Source organism: Rhineura floridana, chromosome 10, assembly GCF_030035675.1.
Source record: "Rhineura floridana isolate rRhiFlo1 chromosome 10, rRhiFlo1.hap2, whole genome shotgun sequence".
Taxonomy (NCBI): Eukaryota; Metazoa; Chordata; class Lepidosauria; order Squamata; family Rhineuridae; genus Rhineura; species Rhineura floridana.
Genome location: NC_084489.1, coordinates 195,027 through 215,407, shown reverse-complemented (window position 1 = coordinate 215,407; position 20,381 = coordinate 195,027). Strand labels below are relative to the sequence as shown.

Here is a 20,381-nt window from a genome sequence, read left to right as displayed (position 1 = left end):
ATTTTGGTAGAATTGCTGACCATATTTGTAACTCCCTCCCCCTGAAACAAATAGGATTTGATTAGGCATCCTAGCAACAAATAGTGTTGGCTATTTGATTAGATAACTAGCAGAGCAATGCAAACTTTAGGAAGCTAGCATAAATCATGCCAGTGTAGTTTACCCCTATTCCAGCCTCTGTTCAGAAGCTGGGCTACTGTCGGCTGAACAAGCCCAATCCTAGCTGAGGGAAAACAAGGCTCTTAAATGGAGTTTGATTTACACCACTCTTTTTGCCAGTTAACTTATGACAGGTTGCTGTGCCACATGATTGAGCTGTTTGGAATAGGGGTGAGTTTCCCACCCACACCACTTCTCCAGAACACATTTTTTTCAGGACTTACCCTAGTCGTAGCTCAGTCAGGATGGAGGACTTATGCTGGCATATCCCCAACTGAGCTTGGATGAGGGACTTAGCTAGCATAGCCACAGCTGAACCCACACTCAGCTGGAGATTTGGCTCTTCCAAACTACTCTCATCCCAGCCTATCTTGAGTTTAGATTCTCATTTCTTCCTTTTTCTTATAGAACCAATGGAAGTGTACTTTGGCAATAAGCCATGACATAAATGGCAAATAATGGTTTTACCAGACAAAGTTTAAAATAGAAATTAAATTAGTCTCATGTATGTCAGTTTACATTCTTTTGTTTAAATGAGTATGCTGTACTTTCCTTGAAAGGAAAATAAAACTTGGCTTTTACCACATAAAATAGCAACAGTTTTTACTACTACTGCAGATACAAAGAACTGACAGAGCAGCAGCTTCCAGGAGCTCTTCCTCCCGAGTGCACCCCAAACATAGATGGACCAAATGCCAAATCTGTTCAGAGAGAGCAGAGTCTGCACTCCTTTCATACTCTCTTCTGCAGACGATGTTTCAAATATGATTGCTTCTTACATCGTAAGTACAAAAATACTTTTTTAATATCAGTGCTTTGTATTAAAAATGTTGGAATATTTTACTCTGTATCTGCATGAAGTCATGAATGCACATTGGGGTACCTCTTCTGTTGAAGCTAGTAAAGGAAGGTGTATATTGGAACCCTTGAATGTGCAAGATTGATTTGAGTTAGCTAATTAATTAATTGTGAGATAATGTTTTATTTTTATGCCCTTTCTGAGACTCCCAAAACAGTATGTAACGGGTTAAAAGTAAAAGTGGAAGATATTAAAGTACAACAAATTGGAACGTGGGTGATACCACCCCATTTTCAGTGATCATGGGTAAAGGGAGATATAGCTATGAGGAGGTGGTGAACTACCATAGAAGATGAGGGCAAGGCTATTTATGCTTTGTTCCTCACTCCTACTCCTCTCATAGATGGGTTCCTTGTTGCTCATCTGTTGTGCCCACTGGCCTGCGTGTGCTGTTGTTTAATGCCAGATCGGTACACAATAGACTACACTCATCCATGATTTGATCATGGATGGTGCCGATTTGGTGTGTATTACCGAGACCTGGGTGGGTGAGCTGGGAGGAGTTGATCTGACCCAGCTTTGCTTATATGGATACTTGGTGCAACACCAGCACAGGCTGCAGGGGCAGGGGGAAGGACTTGCTGTGATCTACAGAACTTCCATCTCTGTCACCAGGAAACCACTCTGTCATAGAGCTGGCTGTGAGGGCCTGCACCTTGTGTTGGGCCAAGGAGACAGTAAACTAGGGTTGCTGCTGGTGTACCATCCACCCTGCTGCCTGGCAGCTTATCTGACTGAGCTGGCAGAGGCTGTCTCAGCTGTGGTATTCAAGGAGCCCAGGATGATAGTCCTGGGTGATTTCAATGTCCATGCTGAGGCAGCCTCTAGTGTTCCAGCTTGGGACTTCATGGCCTCCATGACAACCATGGGGCTGTCTCAAGTTGTCACTGGCCTGATGCATAGGGCAGGGCACACCCTTGACTTGGTTTTTGCCCCAGTCTCACCACTGCATTTTGCACCAGCTGCAGTTTTGGGACTAAGCTCAGGGGCAGCCCCACATAGAATGCATTACAGTAATCCAGCCTGGAGGTTACCAGTGCATTTTTTAAGCTTTTTTTTTTTTTTAAAGGACGTTTTTAAAGCTTTTTAAAAAATGTTTTAAATATGTTTTGTTTTAATATGTTTTTAATGGTGTTTTGTTTAATATATTTTAAAGTCTATTTTTATGACGTTTTAAAGTGTTTTTAATGCTTTTGTTTGTTGGGCTGGGCTCCTGGGAGGAGGTGTGGGATATAAATCTAATAAATAATAATAGCAATAATAATAATTTATGTAAAAAAGTGATGTACAGTAGTCATACTGTAGATACAATAGGATGATTTTCACATTTTGTCAGAATGGCGAAAGAAGAAAGGCTTAAAATGCCTAATGCGGGAAGGCATTCCAGAGCTTAGGCACCACTGTTGAAAAGATCTGATCTCCAGACCCTGGTGGGATGTGAAGCAGATCTCCCCAGAAGATCTCAGTGGGCACTCAGTCTCATATAGAAGCATGTAGTATATTAAGTGTACTGGATCCTAGCCATTTAGCAGCTTGTGCAAAATGCAGCCACCAGATTGGTAACAGGGACCAGACGGTTCGAACGTATAAAACTGATTCTGGCCCGCTTGCATTGGCTGCCTGTATGTTTCCGACTTCGATTCAAGGTGCTGGTTTTAACCTATAAAGCCTTACACAGCTTGGGACCACAGTACCTGATGGAATGCCTCTCCTGACCAGGGCTATGGAGTTGGAAGCAATTTTGGGTGGAGTTGGAGTCGGTAGAAATGTACTGACTCCGACTTCAAAATAAAATTAATATTTTAATATTAATATTAATTTATTAATATTAATACATTAATATACATTTGCCATTTATGAAGGAGTCAGAGTCGGAGTCAGACAGTAGAAAAATTAATATGCATTTGCCATTTATGAAGGAGTCAGAGTCGGACAGTAGAAAAATAGAGGAGTCGGAGTCGAAGGTTTGACATACCGACTCCACAGCCCTGCTACTGACACGAACCCACCCGTACACTATGCTCAACATCAAAGATCCTCCTCTGGGTGCCTACTTGGAGGGAAGCTGGGAGTCTGGCAACAAGGGAGAGGGCCTTCTCAGCAGGGCTGTGGAGTTGGTACGCCAAACCTTCGACTCCGACTCCTCTATTTTTCTACTGTCCGACTCCACCCAAAATTGCTTCTTGTCAATCAAAATTTATTTGGAAGTCGGAGTCGGTACATTTCTACTGACTCCAACTCCACCCAAAATTGCTCACGACTCTGACTCCACAGCCCTGCTTCTCAGTGGTGGTCCCCAAATTATGGAATGATGTTTGTGACAAGGTGCGCCTGGTGCCAACCCTGTCATCTTTTTGGCGCCAGATCAAGACTTTCCTCTTCTCCCAGGCATGTTTTAACAGCATTTAAATAGCACATTTTAAACTTGCCTATCAGTTTTTATGGGTTTTAATTTGGTATGGTTTTAAATTTGTTATACTTGTTTTTAATGTTTTTAATTGTTGTAAACCACCCTGAGAGCGTCGGCTATGAGGTGGTATATAAATGCAGTAAATAAATAAATTTTAAAAAATAATATTTAGGGGTTTACAGGTCAAGAAACAACACTTAAATTGGACTCAGAAATGTAGCAGGAGTCAATACAACTCAAAATATGTTGCAGTAATATCCTCCAAATAGCCATCACCAATTACCACCCTAGTCATAGCATTCTGTATTGATTGTAGTTTCTTCACAGTCTTTAAAGGTAGCCCCACATAGAGTGTGTACCAATAGTCTAAATTACGTGTGTGACAGTCACCAAACCTATCTTCTCTATTAACGGCCACAGATGGTAGATGGAAGTATTCCTGGTCACAGCTGGCTACCACAGAATCTAGGAGAACCCTCATATTGTGCACCTGGTCCTTCAAAAGCTTGGAACCCTATTCGGAACAGGGAAATACCCAGCTCTGGATCTATTTTCCTAATGATGGACAGCACCTTTGTCTTGTCTGGATTAAGTATGTTTGTTAGCCCATACTCAGTTTCCAGACGCTGATCAAGGGTTTCACTGGTACCTTTGAATCTGAGGGAAAACATAAAGAGCTGAGTGTCCTTTGCAGACTAATGACACCACACTCCACCCCGCATGCACTTCTCCCAGTGGTTTCCTATGGCTACGTGTGAGGAACCTTTGGCCCCCCAGATGGTGCTGAACAACAACTCCCATCAGCCCCAGCAAGCATGGCCGTTGAGCCGGGATAATTGGAGTTGTAGTTCAGCAACATCTGGAGGACCAAACGTTCCCGTACATGGTGTAGATCAAAGAGCAGGTGGGACAAAATGGAACCGAGGCATTTTAATTTTTTGTTAATGATTGTAATGTTTGTAATTTGATTTTAGCCTTTGCTGTTTTTAGATTGTGAAATTTGATTTTAGACTGATGTTTTGTATTATATGGTATTTTATTGTATCTATGTTCACCGCCCAGAGAGCTATTGCTAGTCGGGCGGTATATAAGTTTTAAAAATAAATAAATAAATAAATAAATAACCCTGCACCCCATAGGGCAATGGTGAAAGCAGTAGCACTTTCTGGAATATACTTCCCTGGTAGGATCAAAACAATTCCAAAATGATGCCACCCAACCCAGACACAGTCCAGAATTGGCTACCATGCTTCATAGAATCAAAAGCGATTTGAGAGGTCTAGCAAAACTAAGGCACATTCCCCCTTCTAGTTCCTCGTGTAGATCATCTTCCATGGTGGCCAAGGTGATTTCAGTCCCCAAACTTGCCCAGAAACTAAACTGAAATGGGTCTTGGAAATTTGTCTTATTCAAGGCTACCTATTGCCTCTGCATGCTTGAGCACCTTGCCCAAAAAGGGGAGGTTGAAAGCTGATAGATAAAACTGGTAGAGCAGAGAGAGATTTAGGGAGAGCCCCCTCCCAACAGTTGTCTTTGTACGTCTTCTTTTAGTGTTGCAGGTACTCTACTCTCCTATAGGGAGGTATTTATCACCATCTTTACCCACTTAGCCAATCCTCCTCTAGCAACTTAAGTAGCTAGGATGGGGAAGGGCCAAGTGTACATGTTTGTCTCAAACTTCCAAGGAACTTGTCCATGTGTTCAGGCTGAACAATATTATTTATTTATTTATTTATTTATTTATTTATTTATTTCGTTTCATTTCTAGACCGCCCATAGCTAGTAGCTCTCTGGGCGGTGTACAAAACTGGATTAAAATACAATAATATAATAAAATCAATAACACATAGCAGCAAATTAACTAACAAAAAATTAAACGTAAAAATATTAAAATGCCTGGGAGTATAGCCAGGTCTTAACCTGGCGCCTAAAAGAAAGTACCGTAGGCGCCAGGCGTATCTCCTCAGATAAGCTGTTCCAGAGTTCGGGGGCCACCACAGAAAAGGCCCTAGATCTAACAACATTCCTCCGGGCTTCCTGATGAGTTGGTACCCGGAGGAGGGCCTTAGATACTGAACGAAGTGACCGGGTAGGTTCATAGCGGGAGAGGCGTTCCACAAGGTATTGCGGTCCCACACCGTATAAGGCTTTATAGGTCAAAACCAGCACCTTGAATCTAGCTCGGAAACAGACGGGTAGCCAGTGCAAGCGGGCCAGGACAGGTGTTATATGCGCAGACCGATAGGTCCTCGTCAACAACCTGGCTGCCGCATTTTGCACTAGCTGGAGTTTCCGAACAGTCTTCAAGGGCAGCCCTACGTAGAGCGCATTACAGTAGTCCAATCTAGAAGTTACCAGAGCATGAACAACTGAGGCGAGATCGTCACTGTCCAGATAGGGGCGTAGATATATGAAATGTATCTTTTATAATAAGACAAGCAGATACTTAGCAATTAATCTGGAGTCCAGATTGATGTCGATATGAGCTCTTTTATTGGCAAATGCTGAGCAAAATTGTTACAATGGACCACCAGGTGGTGTTCTCCACCTGTACAATGCACAAGTCGTTACAAGCCTGTAACTACCTGGAATAGCTTTGCAAACGTGCACTGAAAGAAGTATGTTTTCTTTGCTGTAATCATTGCCACACCATAGGCTCTGAAATGAGCTCTAGCCATTGTTCAGATTTGTCATGAGTATTCCTCCAGCATCACTTCAGCTGTCATCTCTGCAGCTTTCATTGCCCATGGTGGCACAGAAAAAACATGGAACCAACCAGGTTCTTGCAAGTGGGAGAGGATGTGTGGGAGCAATTGTGTCAACTACTTGCATCATTTCTGCATTTCAGAGGCCAACTAAGATTCAGATGGAATTGGATAGGATATCCCTGAGAGCCTACGGAAATCCTTCTGTATCTTTAACCTTCTGAGGGTGGGTCATCTTAATAGGTTCCCCACCCCTCGAAAGGTTAGAAGTTCCACCAAATCTAAACCTTATCAAGTAGTATCTATGACAATGAGATATGCTAAACTCCCTTGCAGACAGATGACAACCATCCTGCCCAGCAATAAACACCAAAGTGTGTTGCCACATAAAGTCCTGTCCCTATATTGAAGTCCTAAAACGTTTCTGTTCAGATTTATCTAACCAACAAAACCACCTAATATAGGTTTAAGAGAGTTAGAAACACGTGGGTAGCTATCACCATCGTCTGAAACAGATTTTCTAGATGCTACCTTTCAAAATGGTTGCTGCTAAATTTTAACTGCACATGTTTTGGCTTCAAGAACACTTACATTGTGTTTCTAGTCATTCTGGTGTAAATGTTTTTGGCATCAAGGAATTCAATTATAAGGTTCTTAAATTCATATGGATGTTAGATTTTACTGTAAACAGGTTTCATGTTATTTAATAAAAATTGTCGTACATACTGAATATTGTGACATATTGTGAGAGATTATTACAATGAAATAGTAAAGTACACAACATAAAGAATTTTGTCATTCAAACAAAGGCATATATTTATACATACTAGGGGCTGTGCTCCTGCTTGCTTCACTCACCAACCCTGCCTATCCTCACCACTCACCAAACTCCCCCAACCCCTCACCACCCCACACTCCCCCAACCCCTCACCACCCCACACTCCTCTCATGGTAATCTTGGCCCTTCCTCTTTCACCTCCTGCAACTGACAGCACCCCCTAAACCGTTCCCTTCCAAGGCACTCATACAGTCCCCCTCCCAAGCACTTGCAAACTGCCCACAGGCACACTCAGTCCTCCCAGGCACACTCACAAAGCTTTACTCTCTTCTCCCTGCTGCCGGCACAAACCATTCCAGGCTGCCTCTCTACTTGCTTCCTGGCCTCTTACCTGCTTGCTCCATAGCTGCACACTTGTCTCGCTCATCCACCCCACAGCCTCTTGCCTGGCTCATCCACCCCTCGTCCATCCTCACAGTTGCTCACCTCGTTCATCCGCCCCACAGCTGCTCACCTCTCTTGGATTGCTTGTTCATCCGCCCCACAGCCTCTCACTTCTCTTGTATCTCTTGTCCACCCAACAGCCACTCGTCCACCTCACAGCTGCTTGCATCACTTGTCCGCCCCTTGTTCATCTGCCCTACAGCTGTTCACCTCATTCATCCACCCCATAGCTGCTCATCTTCTCTACCCCACAACTGCTCCTCCACCCCACAGCCACTTCCCTCATGCGCTTGTCCTGTTTGCCTCACTTTTCTGTCCCTCATTCATCAGCCCCACAGCTGCTCGCCTTGCTCATTCTTCCTCCCACAGCTGTTTGCTTTTGCTTATCCGCCCCTCATTCATCCACCTCACAGCCGCTCGCCTTGCTTGCTTGTCCATGCCATAGCCACCCAGTTGCCACTCTCCTATTCCAGCCATCCTTGTTTCCTTGATGCCTCACTTGCTGACCTGCTGCCATTCTCCCATGTCACGTTATGCCACGTCATTATGCCGTGATGGCTTAATGTCTTACATTTTTATTATATAGGAAGAAATTATTATCAGGGTGGAGTGAATATGAGTGTGACAATAGTTTCTGCTTTTCATCATTTCCAACTACAATCTTTTACATTGCTCTCCACATTTACAATACTCTGTGCAAGCCACATACTTTAAATGGTATTTGCATCTACTAGTAACACATGTTGTGCATGTGCACTGTGCCAGTAGTTTGGAAGGCATCATGTTGTCATGAGTCCTGTGGGTTGGCAATGGAGTGATGAGGAGGAGAAGGAGACAGATTTGGACCAACTGGAAGGTGCCAGTGACGTGCCTCTGGACACAGATGAGCTTGAAGGTTCCCACACTTTTGACAGTGACAGCTCTGCCCCTATAGCTCCAGTTACTACTGGGGAGGCACTGCCCATAAGCAAGTTGTCTCCCCCTTCCTTTCACCCCTCTCTCACTCACCCCGCTGCCATTGCCACTACCACAAAGCAGGCCCCCTGTTGATGGGGAAGTTGAGGAGGAGGACCAGCCATCCTCAGCTTGGATACATAGGCTGTGGTGCTGGCAATCTCAATGAGCCCTCACTGTCCCTCTGAGGAGGAGCGTTCATCTGCACATGCGCTCTACAGAGTGATACTCAGTCCACACAAGTATGATGCCCACCCATCCTTACTTAAGGTCGGCGTATCTAGTTTCTGCAACAATGTCTTAGTGCAGTGTAGTTGTGCCTTGTTAATCCGAGTAATTATGCTGAGTTCTGTGTAACCTGTAAGCTGATTCATGAAGCGCTCTGAACTGAAACTTTTTATTAAAACTACTAAAGAAAAGCATACCTCTGTGCTTGTGTCTGACTCCAGTGGGTTCAGGCAGGACACATGTTAAGACATGCTTTAGAATACCAGTATAGTGTCCACCAGAAATAATTAAGCATGTCCCAAGAATAAAAAATCATTTTTTCAAATGTCCATTTCTACTTGAAAAAGATGAAGGCAGAAGTTCTGATATGTGTTGGTGCGTCTGCAGTGAATATCATCAAATGTCTTACACTTTCTTGATGGATGCAAAACGTTAACATGATATTCCTCCACTTTGTCGAGTGTTTCCTTTTCTTGTGCAAAACTAAGTAGCTACTTTCCTGGCACTGCTTTCAAGGCCAATACCTTACTTGTGACATCACAGCTTATGTGCCTTAATGCATACTGCATACTATAGCTCCAAGATGCTTTGCAAGTTTGTGAAGAGTTATGTAGTGCACTTTGTCTCTCACTCCTACTTTTATCCACATTTCTTCTTAAACATTTGTGAATAGTTCAAATATAGAGGATCAACTACATTAGTATCATTCAATAATATTATGAGGCATTTCATTCCTGACTGAACAGATAGCTTATTATATCATCTGCTTCTTCAACAGAGATCTGAAGCTCAGAGCAGGTTTCAACCTTCTGCTTTCTAACTATAAGTGCATCTCTCTTATCATTGTCACCTGTCCGTCATTGTGGTTGTCACTTCTGCATTCTTTTGCATTGCTAATGAAACAATTCCTGGTAGGCAGTTGGAGCAGCTTTCTTTTTGTTGAAAGACCAAAACTGTCCATCTGAATGGGGACAGGAGCATCACATTCTATCTTCATCAGTTTGATTGGATCAGCAGTCTTCTTCTCTTTCTCACTCTCTAAGGGACTGCTATCAAACACAAAATTTACTCTGTCTGCTCTTTGGTATTGTTTTGCATTTGCCTAAAGTTTGTCAAAAGCATTTTTTAATATTTTCATATCTTTTGTTCACAGTTGTGACATAAAATCTACAATAACAGCAGTTTCCATGAAGTCACATTGTTGAAAGCAGTAATCTAATGGCTCCAATTGCTTCTCAAGCTCAGCCAACAGAAAATACTTTACTGGTTTAGCAGGAAAGCCATTGTCATCAAACAGTGTATTTGATGTCAATAGATTGTCCTTTAAAATATCCTTCATACTTTCTCCCCTTTCTTTAGCTATGTGTACACCTCTTTCAGTGGCAACTGTATATATATATTTGTAATCTAGTGTAGACTTTGATTTTGGAATACCCACTGTTTCCATCTCCACTGTTGGTAGTTTCACCTTTGTAATGATGTCAAAAAGTTTTTTAATTTTCTTCACAAACCATTTGTTCTAAATGTTAAGCAACCTTCTTCACCATGTTCTTTCACTTTCATGAGACGGAGAGCACTCTTTAGGTATCTGCTGCTGGGTGATGAAATTACAAAGTTGCCCCTAACTGGACATTTCATATGGATTGCTTCTGCTGATCATGAATTCACAGAGCACAGTAACAGACAATAACATATTGAAAGATAAAGATAACTGAGCAGTTGCCTCCATGTAGGTGGTACTGTTATGAATTGCTTATTACAAGTACCTTATAATATGTCAGCTCCCATTCAGTGATGTACATTTGTTGTCTTGTCTGTCCAATTATTCCTTTTGAGCTCTTTTGAGATCCCTGTATAGTTTATTCAACTTTCACGTCCGGTGACACAGCACTGAATGACCGGTTGCTTTCTCATTCTATAAAATGGCCAGTAGAGAACTTCTGGTACACTTCAGGATCATCTGTTGGTAACATTTCATTTTTACAGATACAATGATACATACCTTAAGTAGTTAATACTGTCAGATTTGTAGAACTTAGGTAGAATACCTTGAATTGCTTGAAAGTGGCTATCCCAATTGACATCTCTGTCGGCTGCTATTAGAAACTTCAACAGGTTTACTAGTTCAAGGAAAGTATCCCAGTATCTACACATCTCAGACTTCCTGGCACAATCGCTAGAGAATTAATTGAAGTTATCATACAACTCTGACATCCCAGATAAAAGTTCATTAAACTTGCTGGGCATGTAGTTACATTCTTTGTTGAAAGATGCAGTTTCATTTTCTTTACTTGCTTGATAGTCTCAGTGTATATTTCTTTGGTCCTACATTTCCAAAACACCACTCATTTCATCATATATATTACTTCTACAAGAATAAGGAATAATGGCTTCCATTCATTACTCTGAAGTCTTTACACCAAACACTTTGCACTTAATCAGTGCACCCTGAGCACAACTGCCAAGCAGATACTTTCTAATTTTATGCATGACAATTTTTGCACAATGGAAATTTCCAAACATTGGAATGATGTATCTCCATACACTGGAGGGTCACTCATTACAATATCAGCAATGATATGGAACACACCCTCATCTGAGAATACTGGCAAAGCTGGCTATTTTAGTTGTGAATGAACATTCTGTAAGTTCTTCAATGCTAAGAAAATTATTGCATGATCTGTAACTAGTTTTGGAAGGAATGCCACTTGCATGACAGGTGGTGTTGCCATTGATACCAAAGAACGACACCCAGCCCATGTTGGAACAACTTCATTATTTATTTCTTCAGAAATTCCATGTTTAACTAAGCTGATTGCAAACTCAGTTTCAGCATGTTCACTCTGCTGTGTTGTTCAGGGAAACCAGGGAAATTATCTGGTAGAGATGGCTTATAAACTGGTTTCTTGTTGTTTAGCCCTCTGACATGGCAATTCTTTAAGTAGACTTCGCTGGTTTAAATTACTCTGAGATATTTTTGGCTTGGTTGGTAACTTCGTTGGACCAGGATACACCTGCAATAGAACACTGGCAGTGTCGTGTGAAGCATGAGCACCAGATGTTGTTGATCAATCTTCATGATCAGCTCTCAGTATCAACATGGCTTGGCAATCCATCTCCACTTGCTTGTATAGTGTATGCTTTTAATTCCTGTCTTTTTCACAATACATTGTAGCTCACTGTTTGTTTTGTTTGTTTGAACTTTATTGCATATAGCCATAGACCTTTGCAAAATACAGAGAGAGAAAAATTAAAATAAATAAAACATCTGAGTACAAATAAAACAACAGCAGGACTAGTTATACCCAATTTAAAACTGATTGTACTCAATAGTTCTTAATATGGCTAGCCCGCAGCTTCTTGGCTGCCAGGGCAAAATTGATTACTATGATTGTTACTTGTTTAAAATTGTCTGCTAAAAGTTCCACAACCAGCTCCTGAGCTGGTCTATCCGAGTATAGCTGAATATAATATACCAAGAATTTCCTTCTGGGATCCTCATACAAGGGACAATACAACAGGTAATGAATTATGTCTTCTATCTGGTCACACCCATAAATGCATTTCCATTCATTAGGTGGGATTCCAAGGTGTCTCCCCTCCAGATATGCAGAGGGCATCACTTGAAACCTGAGTTCCGTGAATAATGCCCTGTGAAGTTGTGCATAGGTCAAAACCTCAAAATAATTGGATCTTGCATGATTGACCTTAAGTTGGGGGTACCAGATAGAAAAGGGCGCTGCAGCTATTGTTGCCCTATCTTGGCTTGCATCATGGTCAAATATCCAATTCCTTAATGCAAGTGGGCTAAGGCTTAAAATTTTTTCCATGGAGAGGTTATAAATCTCTAGCTTTGCTTGACACTGGTGGGCCCATCCCCCATTCCTAAGTTGCTCAAACCAACAGAGCTGATGAGGGACTGATCATCCATCCTGTTTAATCTGCACCAATATCTAAGGTAGGATAAATCAATTCTTGCTGAAATTGAGGGTAAACCAAGCTCTGCTCTAAGCTGGGCTGATGGAGCCCCAGGGGGAAGCCCCAGTATCTGCCTCATGAACTTATTTTGCAAAAATTCGATCTCATGTTTGGCTGATTCCCCCCAAAGTTCTGCACCATAGAGCATTTTGGGCTATGATTTCGGCAACAAAAACCTTGAACACAGGATTAATTGGCTGACCCCCTCTGGTATAAAATGCACTGATGCTTTGTTCATCCATGTAATTAAGGCTCTGCTTTTGCACTTGTCATATATTGCATAACCTACCATAATGTGAAGAGGTGTCTGTTTATTTCCGTGATGAAGAAAATAATATAGTATTTGGTAGATAATCTTCACACATACAGCCATTTTTCTTCTACTGAAGGTAGGAGCACCGTTTTCCTAATTACAGTCATCATAATCACTGTTCTTTTCTAATGGAACTTGCTTTGAGTCCTCTTCATCTTTGGAAGAAATACTATTTGACATCAGTAGTCCCTTGTTAATGTTAAAAAATGGTGATTAAAAAAATTCATCTGACATCTCAGTAGCCATCGAAGGCATCTTCAGAATCGCAGAAACTGTGTGCAAGTCCAAAATTAACTTCCTTTATAGCCTCGCTAATATCTTTTGCAGCTGATTTGATGTTGTCGATTTTTCGTATGTGTCAAACTATTTCATCAATCCCTAGATTTGCTGAAAATGCCATCAAGGACTTGTTTTTACTGTCAGATGAACTGAAACATATGTCTCCTCCATAATGTTTATGTAGTTGAAGTTTAATTTCATTGCTTCTAATTATGTCACCTCCAGCCAATTTATTTATGAGAGTATGGATTTCCAACAGTGTGAAACCATATACTCCTTTAAGGTTAGGGCCACTAATTTCATTACCTCTTTCAAAGGCAACATTTTTTGCTGAAATTGTTTTTCATTCTTTAGGGTTTCACATACCATATTCATACAACTTTAAATATTCATGCAAACATGTTTTGTGGTATAGTATGTCCACACCAAATATCTGAGTATCTGATTCCAGATCTGCCTCATGAGTGTAAACATCATTTGAAAATAAATAGTTGCAGCTAAAAACGTGTTTGCTTTTTCTGATTCACTTATTCAAAACTTCTCCTGCACACAATTATGACTTTGTTGTCCACAGACTATTCATCTTACATGTATTGACAGCATAACTAAAGACGGAAGTGTTCATAGTGGAACTGTTGTCCTCTTTTTATGTGATGTTCCAGCAGTGGTAGTTTCGCTTCTGATCAAACCTTCATGTTTGCTTACTACTTCAGTTTGTTTTTCAGTTATTTTATCAAGGTTTTTTTTATGTGTATGCTTTGTAGCATTGATTTGTCACATGATATACAAACTCATTTTCATCTGTTACATAATTAATACTTTTCACAACCACATCATCTCTAATCTCAGCTGCTTCCCATATTTGTTTTCTACCATTTATCCTTGTGGTAACTGTTGTCTGAGTGCCTGTAGTCTGGCAAATAATGCATTTTTTCAGATCAGATGAAGCTTGTGTTTCTTCCTGATGAGCAGATACAAGTTTAGTTCCAAATCCTCATTCACCATCCATTTTTCTTCAGTGGTCCTCTACCTGAAAATGAAATTTATGTAATTACATTTAATATCAGGTAATCAGAATTTCATACATGTTTAATAATAAAATGAAACCTGTTTACCATAAAATTTAACATCCATATGAATTTAAGAACCTTATAATTGAATTCCTTGACCCCAAAAACATATTTAGAGAGGAGAATGATGTCTATAAATGTTCTAGGAACCAAAACAGGTGCCGATAAAAATTGGTGGCAGCCACTTTGAAAGATGGCATCTAGAAAATCTGTTCCAGACTATGGTGATGTTTACCCAAGTTTTTCTGGTTCTCTTATAACTAGGTGATTTTGTTGGTTAGACAAAGCAGAACAGAACTTTTTGTTGGACTTCATTACAGGGACTGGATTAATAGGTAGGACTCAATATGAATTGAGACTGATCCTATAGTTTTCATGGAAGCCATGGATTTCTTAATGACTCCTCAGCATGGACATTAAAATCTCTGAAAACAGTAAGTCTGGGGAACCTAACAGCTCTTCCAAGACCACCTTCACCAGCTCACAGAGAGAGTCTGGGGAGCAGGATGCATGGTACACCAGTAGAACCCCAATCTTGTTTTGCAGGCCCACTGGTAGGTGCAGACATTCAAAATTTTGTGATTTGTTGGACAAGGAAATGGCCTTATGATAGAACACTGCAACTCCACCTCCTGTTCCTCAGGTCTAGCCTGCTGTAATACTAGGAAATCTGGTGGATGATTGGGGGAGATTAACATTTCCTGCCTCATCCAACCAGATCTCTATCGAGCATGCCTGGTCAGCAGGCACATTCAGGATCAAGCCCTGCATGATCAACATCTTATGACAGGGATGAGGAACCTGGATCTGCAGATGCTGTTGCTCTCTCATTATCCCTGACTGACCATTGGCAGTGCTGGGTGGGAGCAGGAATCCAATAATTTGCTGATCTGACATTCAGCAGCAGACTTCCATGTCTGCAATAAGTCACCAGAACAGCCAGAGTTTCATAGACTGAGAGAAGAAGAGGAAATAGCTCTTATGTTTAATCTCCCTCTTTTTGAATAATATCTCTGAGAGAGCACTTTTTTGTTGTTGTTTATTGAATCAATTTACTTTTGGAACTCAATTTAGATGTTCTCAAATTTTATCTTATGTTGGTTTTCAACACCTGTGGCCATATTTTGCTCACGTGTTTGCTTATTTAAAGCATTTATAAATGTAATATTTTTAAAAATCTCTAAGCAGTATGCAATTTAAAAATAGTAAGCAATATCATTAAAATAAATATACAACATTAAACCAGTAAAATGGTAGTATAAAGGCATATAAAAACAGGAATTCAGGGAATTTATGTACATAAAAACATTCCAATACTATGAGTTAGGAAAAGCTAGGGCAAAAATATATCTTTATAAGATGCTTGAAGCAACTGATGGTTGCTGCTTCACATATGACACTGGGAAGGGCATTCTGTAGTACAGGGCAATAGTGAAAAGCTCCCATTTGGGGTCTTTGCCCTATGACATTCTGTAGGGTGCAGTACCACAAGTAGAATTTCCCCAGATGATCTACATCAGGTGTGCAGAACCTTTTGCTTCAAAGGTCAGATCATTATCACGATGGGGCTTACAGGCCAAATTTGACTGGTGGGTGGGGCTGTCCAATGGTCAAACTCCCTTGTGGTTTTGCAAGTCTCCTGCCACCACCACGTGTGCTTGTGAAGAAGCAGAAAGGGCTTTAATCCTTGCTTGGGAACAGGGTGCGCAGCTAGTGCAGGATTAAATCCTGTCCTTCAGCCCATCAGCTGCCATAACCAGTGATGTCACCTGACGCGTGGATAGGTGTGCTTTGGGGGAAATGGCCTCATGGGCCAAATCGGACCCATTCGTGGGCCATGATTGGCCTGTGGGCTGGAGGTTCCCCACCCTGATCTAAGTCTGTGCAGGTCAAACAGTATTTCAGGTAACTGTGCATTGTTTGTACTCTTGCCCCTTAAAAATATTGTTTGTTTTTCCTTGGAAAAAGGGAGATGATACTGTATTTTTTACTGGGTTCCTTTATAATTTAAAATGGGCTTCCGAAGACCAGCAAGTCAGGCTTACTGTGAAAGCTTAATAGAATAAAAGTTCTTTTTTTTATCTTGTTGGCTAAGCATCTTTAATCAAGTAAGTGTTCATTGACAGCCCTAAAGAACTAATTCAACAAACATCACAGCCAACCACAGTTCTGTTGCAGGGTTCTCAGTCAATGTGGGTGGCATAACTTCTCACAGAAGGATGCATGGTACAATACTTTCTGAAATGTGAAGGGATGGCTGGGCAGACAGAGTGCCATTGATGCTCTGGATCATAGATTTTATATAAAGGAGATTCTTAAAATCATGGTGAAGCTATTATTATTCCAGCAGTGCTAAATAGCTTGTAAAATCCTGGGTGTCTGTAATTTATTACATTGTTTTCTGATTGTTTCATGCTACTTGGAGAGAGAATCTTTGTTTAAATGAAGATTCATTATTAAACATTTTAGTATTATGATTGTCACCTAGTAAAACTTGGTCTTTGAAAGTATTTCTAAGAACCAGGTTTATTCTGCCTTTTACATTTCCCCCCCATAGCATTCCATGCAACTCCTAATACTTACAAACGGAAAAATACAGAAACTGCAATAGACAATAAACCTTGTGGGCCACACTGTTATCAACATCTGGTAAGACAGCTGTTTCCTTAGCTTAAGAGTGATTTTTTTTGTTAACTCTTGGAATAGAATTAAAGGTACATTGCTGATAAAAGTGAATTTATTTAGCTGTCCCAGGGGAAAAGCTTCTAAATTAAATAGGGCTTATGATTTGTTGAATGCTAAAATGCTTTATGTAAGAAATTGCAAACTTCACAGTCTTATTCACCAAATGTAGTTTTTTTCTGTCCACCTCATTTTCCCAGCACTGAAAACTGGGTAGCTAGGAGGGGTGAACAAATTGGATCAATCAGTGGGGTTGAGAAGAACTTTGGAAGAGCTTCAGTGCTATTTCTGAATGTTGCCAAGAGGCTACCGCTGGCTTAGAACAGCAGTCTTGGCTTATTCTCTTGTAGCTTGAGCTTTGCTTCATTTGGGTAGTGCTGAACAAAGGTGGCACTGTTTTTCCTGATCATCATCTGTCCTGCCAAGCTAATTTGTGAATTCTGCAACAAAACCTTGAAACACTGTAATTTTCATATTCTAAGGTTAGGATACATTATGTAAAATTTTGTTGACCTAATTTGGGCCTCATCGTATGTAGTGTTATAGAATTATGGTGGCATTTTTGAAAGCAGAAATTGGGGGAAATGTTGGACGTTCAGTCAATCTATGCCTATTGTGAAATAATTTACTGAGAGTTTTATGGAGGGGACAGGCAAAATGTTTCATCTATTGAATAAGCAGAAAGCATGTGAGCTCTCATACACACAGTTTAGTGCACTCACATATATTAACACATTCTCTACAGGGATATAGGTATAAGGGATAGGTGGTGTGGCTGCTAGATGGTCAGCCTAGGAGTTCAGAGTGAGGAGGAGGAGGAGTGGTGTGTGTCACATGTCTCTCCCTGCTCCAGGTGAATGCAGAGTTCTTGCTTTGCATCTTTCCCAAAGGATGCACTCTTCTGCCCAGCTGCTTACCCTGTTAGCTGTGGAAAGGAACGTATTGGCTGGTCATGCCTCCTTCGTTCACATGTTTTGTTTTCTTGACCATAGGCTGTCAGCACGTGGTCATAGAGACCTTGGTCCTGTAAGACTAGTGACTGGGTATGTGCTGACCTCTGACCTTGAGGTGTTCTTCCAGACTTTGTTTACATTTAGAGTTAGGTTTTTTCAATGTTGGAATACCAAAATTTGTAATGAAGTTAACATCTGTTGCTTGTGTTCTTTTCTGAGCTAAACATTATTTCTTACTCACAACTGATACATTCAGGCCATGTTATTGGAATGTAAAGGCCATTTACATAAAAAGGCATAGAGTTTGTACTTAGGAGCTTGACTGGAGACATGAAAGGCCTCTCATACCTGACTTGTTAAACGGCATAACACACAGGCATGGGAGGGCAATGGAAACACAAACAGAAAAGGCCTTGGGCACCATGGTGCTAGGCATTCTGCCCTTTCCTAGCAGCATTCTGTAGGGACCCTATGAAAACTGCCAAACGTTGTCTAATTTCTGCACTCAAAAATTCACAGAGCCCTTAGGAATATGCATATAGCAGTACTCTTATGCAAGGCTAGGTGGCTTTTCAGTTTTCATTAATTTTAGCTATTTATTTAAACAGCAGTAATAATCTTTCTGCTTTATTAAATTCTGAAGGCCATGATACATTCATTCTTCTCACAGCCAATAAAGATGACTGGGTGATCCCTTCTAATTATCACCTTTATATGGTGATCCTAGTGTCTCATGATCCCACATTGTTTAAAGCTAGGTTTTTGAGTGTGCCAAAACCAATCAGTTACACCCCAAGTTTGTTCTATATGGAAAAGAGAAGAAAGGAGCAGCCGCCTTCCCTTTGTCCTTGTGCAGACAGCATGTCAGATTGTTTCCTCTTGCAAAGCTTTCATGCTCTTCTGTCTACAAAACACTGATGAATCTTTCATTCTTTTCTGTTTAAAAAAATTATTATGCAATGAAATGGGTATCTTAACTTTCAGTCACCAAACGTGCACTGATGCCAGATAATCTTCTCTATTTGGAAGGATGGCTCTGTAGTTAGGATTTCACAGCTTTTGTGCCTTCCTCCTCTGTGAAAGGCATTGCTTTTCACTCTTCAGTCAGTGTGACCAGATGGTAGCCACTAGATTGAAAGAAAAATCTACCTGGAAATGAAAGTTTATGAAAATTAGCCCAATCCTGCCATACCACATTGATAGAGGGGGTAGCCATTTGGTGGTTCAGATACTGAAAGCCTTATATGGCTGAATCCATGATCACTTGAGAAATAGGACTGTCAAAATATGTCTTCTATTCACAACTCTAGTTGTAGAATTGGACTGGGCTGCTCTTGAATATACTCAGTGTCAAATGAACCGGTCATGCTAACAGTTCCGATCACCGCTTGTGTGAATGGCATTTTATGGAACTTTTATTTCTTTTGAAGAAAAATAACACTCAAACTCTCTAGAGAGAACAGAGGTTGATCACTAAAATGAAGCTAAATAAAGCAAATACTTTTTAATAGTTCAAACATCTTGGATAGAGAGTATACCTCATTAGCACTCAATATTTGCTGTCTGAATAATACATTAATTATAGAATAGAACTGTCGCTAAAGAGCTGACTGGCCCTGTATGTCCAAGGAAGGTTACCCTCCCCCCAAACCAGCTTTATGTGTGAAGGTCTGGCAGGGGATGTCTGTTGTCCATGGGGGAAAGCCAGAAATCACCCTGAGTACCTGTTGTAGCTTTCTAGCTCCAGCCAGCCTATCTTCAGCTGGAATATGTCAGACATACTTTCTCTTTCCCCTAAAACCCCATGTCCTTCAAAGTGTTTCTGTTAATATTTAGGAAGGAGCCAAAGAGTTTGCAGCTGCGCTAACTGCTGAGCGAATAAAAACACCACCAAAGCGCCCAGGGGGCCGTCGAAGGGGGAGGCTCCCAAATAACACCAGCAGGCCTAGCACTCCGACGATAAATGTGTTGGAATCTAAGGATACAGACAGTGACAGAGAAGCTGGAACTGAAACGGGAGGTGAAAATAATGATAAGGAAGAGGAAGAGAAGAAAGATGAGACTTCAAGTTCCTCTGGTGAGACAAATGTGGAATGTTGCTGGTTTTACTAAAAATAGTTTATGCTAGGTCTGGACATATTTTAAAATACTTGTTTCTTTCAATCATACAGTCATGTAACGGCAGGGTTTTTGATTTGTATTTTAATGGGGGGCATCTTTCCAGAGCTTTGTCTTCAAAAAGCAGCTTGTGAAACTTCAAAACTAATTTACACTCCCTTAATTCCTTACATTATATTGCTATAGATTCTGTAGAGAATAAGAGTTTGAGGGCTGAGTTGTTGCAAGGGAAAGCTCCAGAATGTTTATGCTTCAAATTTCAGTGCTCCCACAGAGAAATTTCTGAGTTAAGTGTAAATTATACAGCCATGAGAGTGGCTGTATACTACAGTCAGCATGGATTTTTTGCATTCCCCAATGTTAAATTGAAAATACCCACCATGCATGCCATTCTGTTGCTTCCCATAAGCTCATTTTAAAAAAAACAAAAAAACCTTACAAAACGTAGTCC

The 20,381-nt window shown here is 40.8% G+C and overlaps 1 protein-coding gene across 10 annotated transcripts in view; it reads left to right on the top strand.

Annotated features, from left to right (window-relative positions):
- EZH2 (enhancer of zeste 2 polycomb repressive complex 2 subunit) overlaps window positions 1-20,381 on the top strand; it is a 131,668-nt gene that overhangs the window by 79,266 nt on the left and 32,021 nt on the right. For all 10 annotated transcript variants that reach the window (XM_061587485.1, XM_061587493.1, XM_061587484.1 and 7 more), the window contains 3 exons: window positions 778-941; window positions 16,735-16,826; window positions 19,649-19,889. In XM_061587485.1, coding sequence (XP_061443469.1) covers window positions 778-941; window positions 16,735-16,826; window positions 19,649-19,889 — 497 coding nt within the window. The remainder of the gene's footprint in view (window positions 1-777; window positions 942-16,734; window positions 16,827-19,648; window positions 19,890-20,381) is intronic.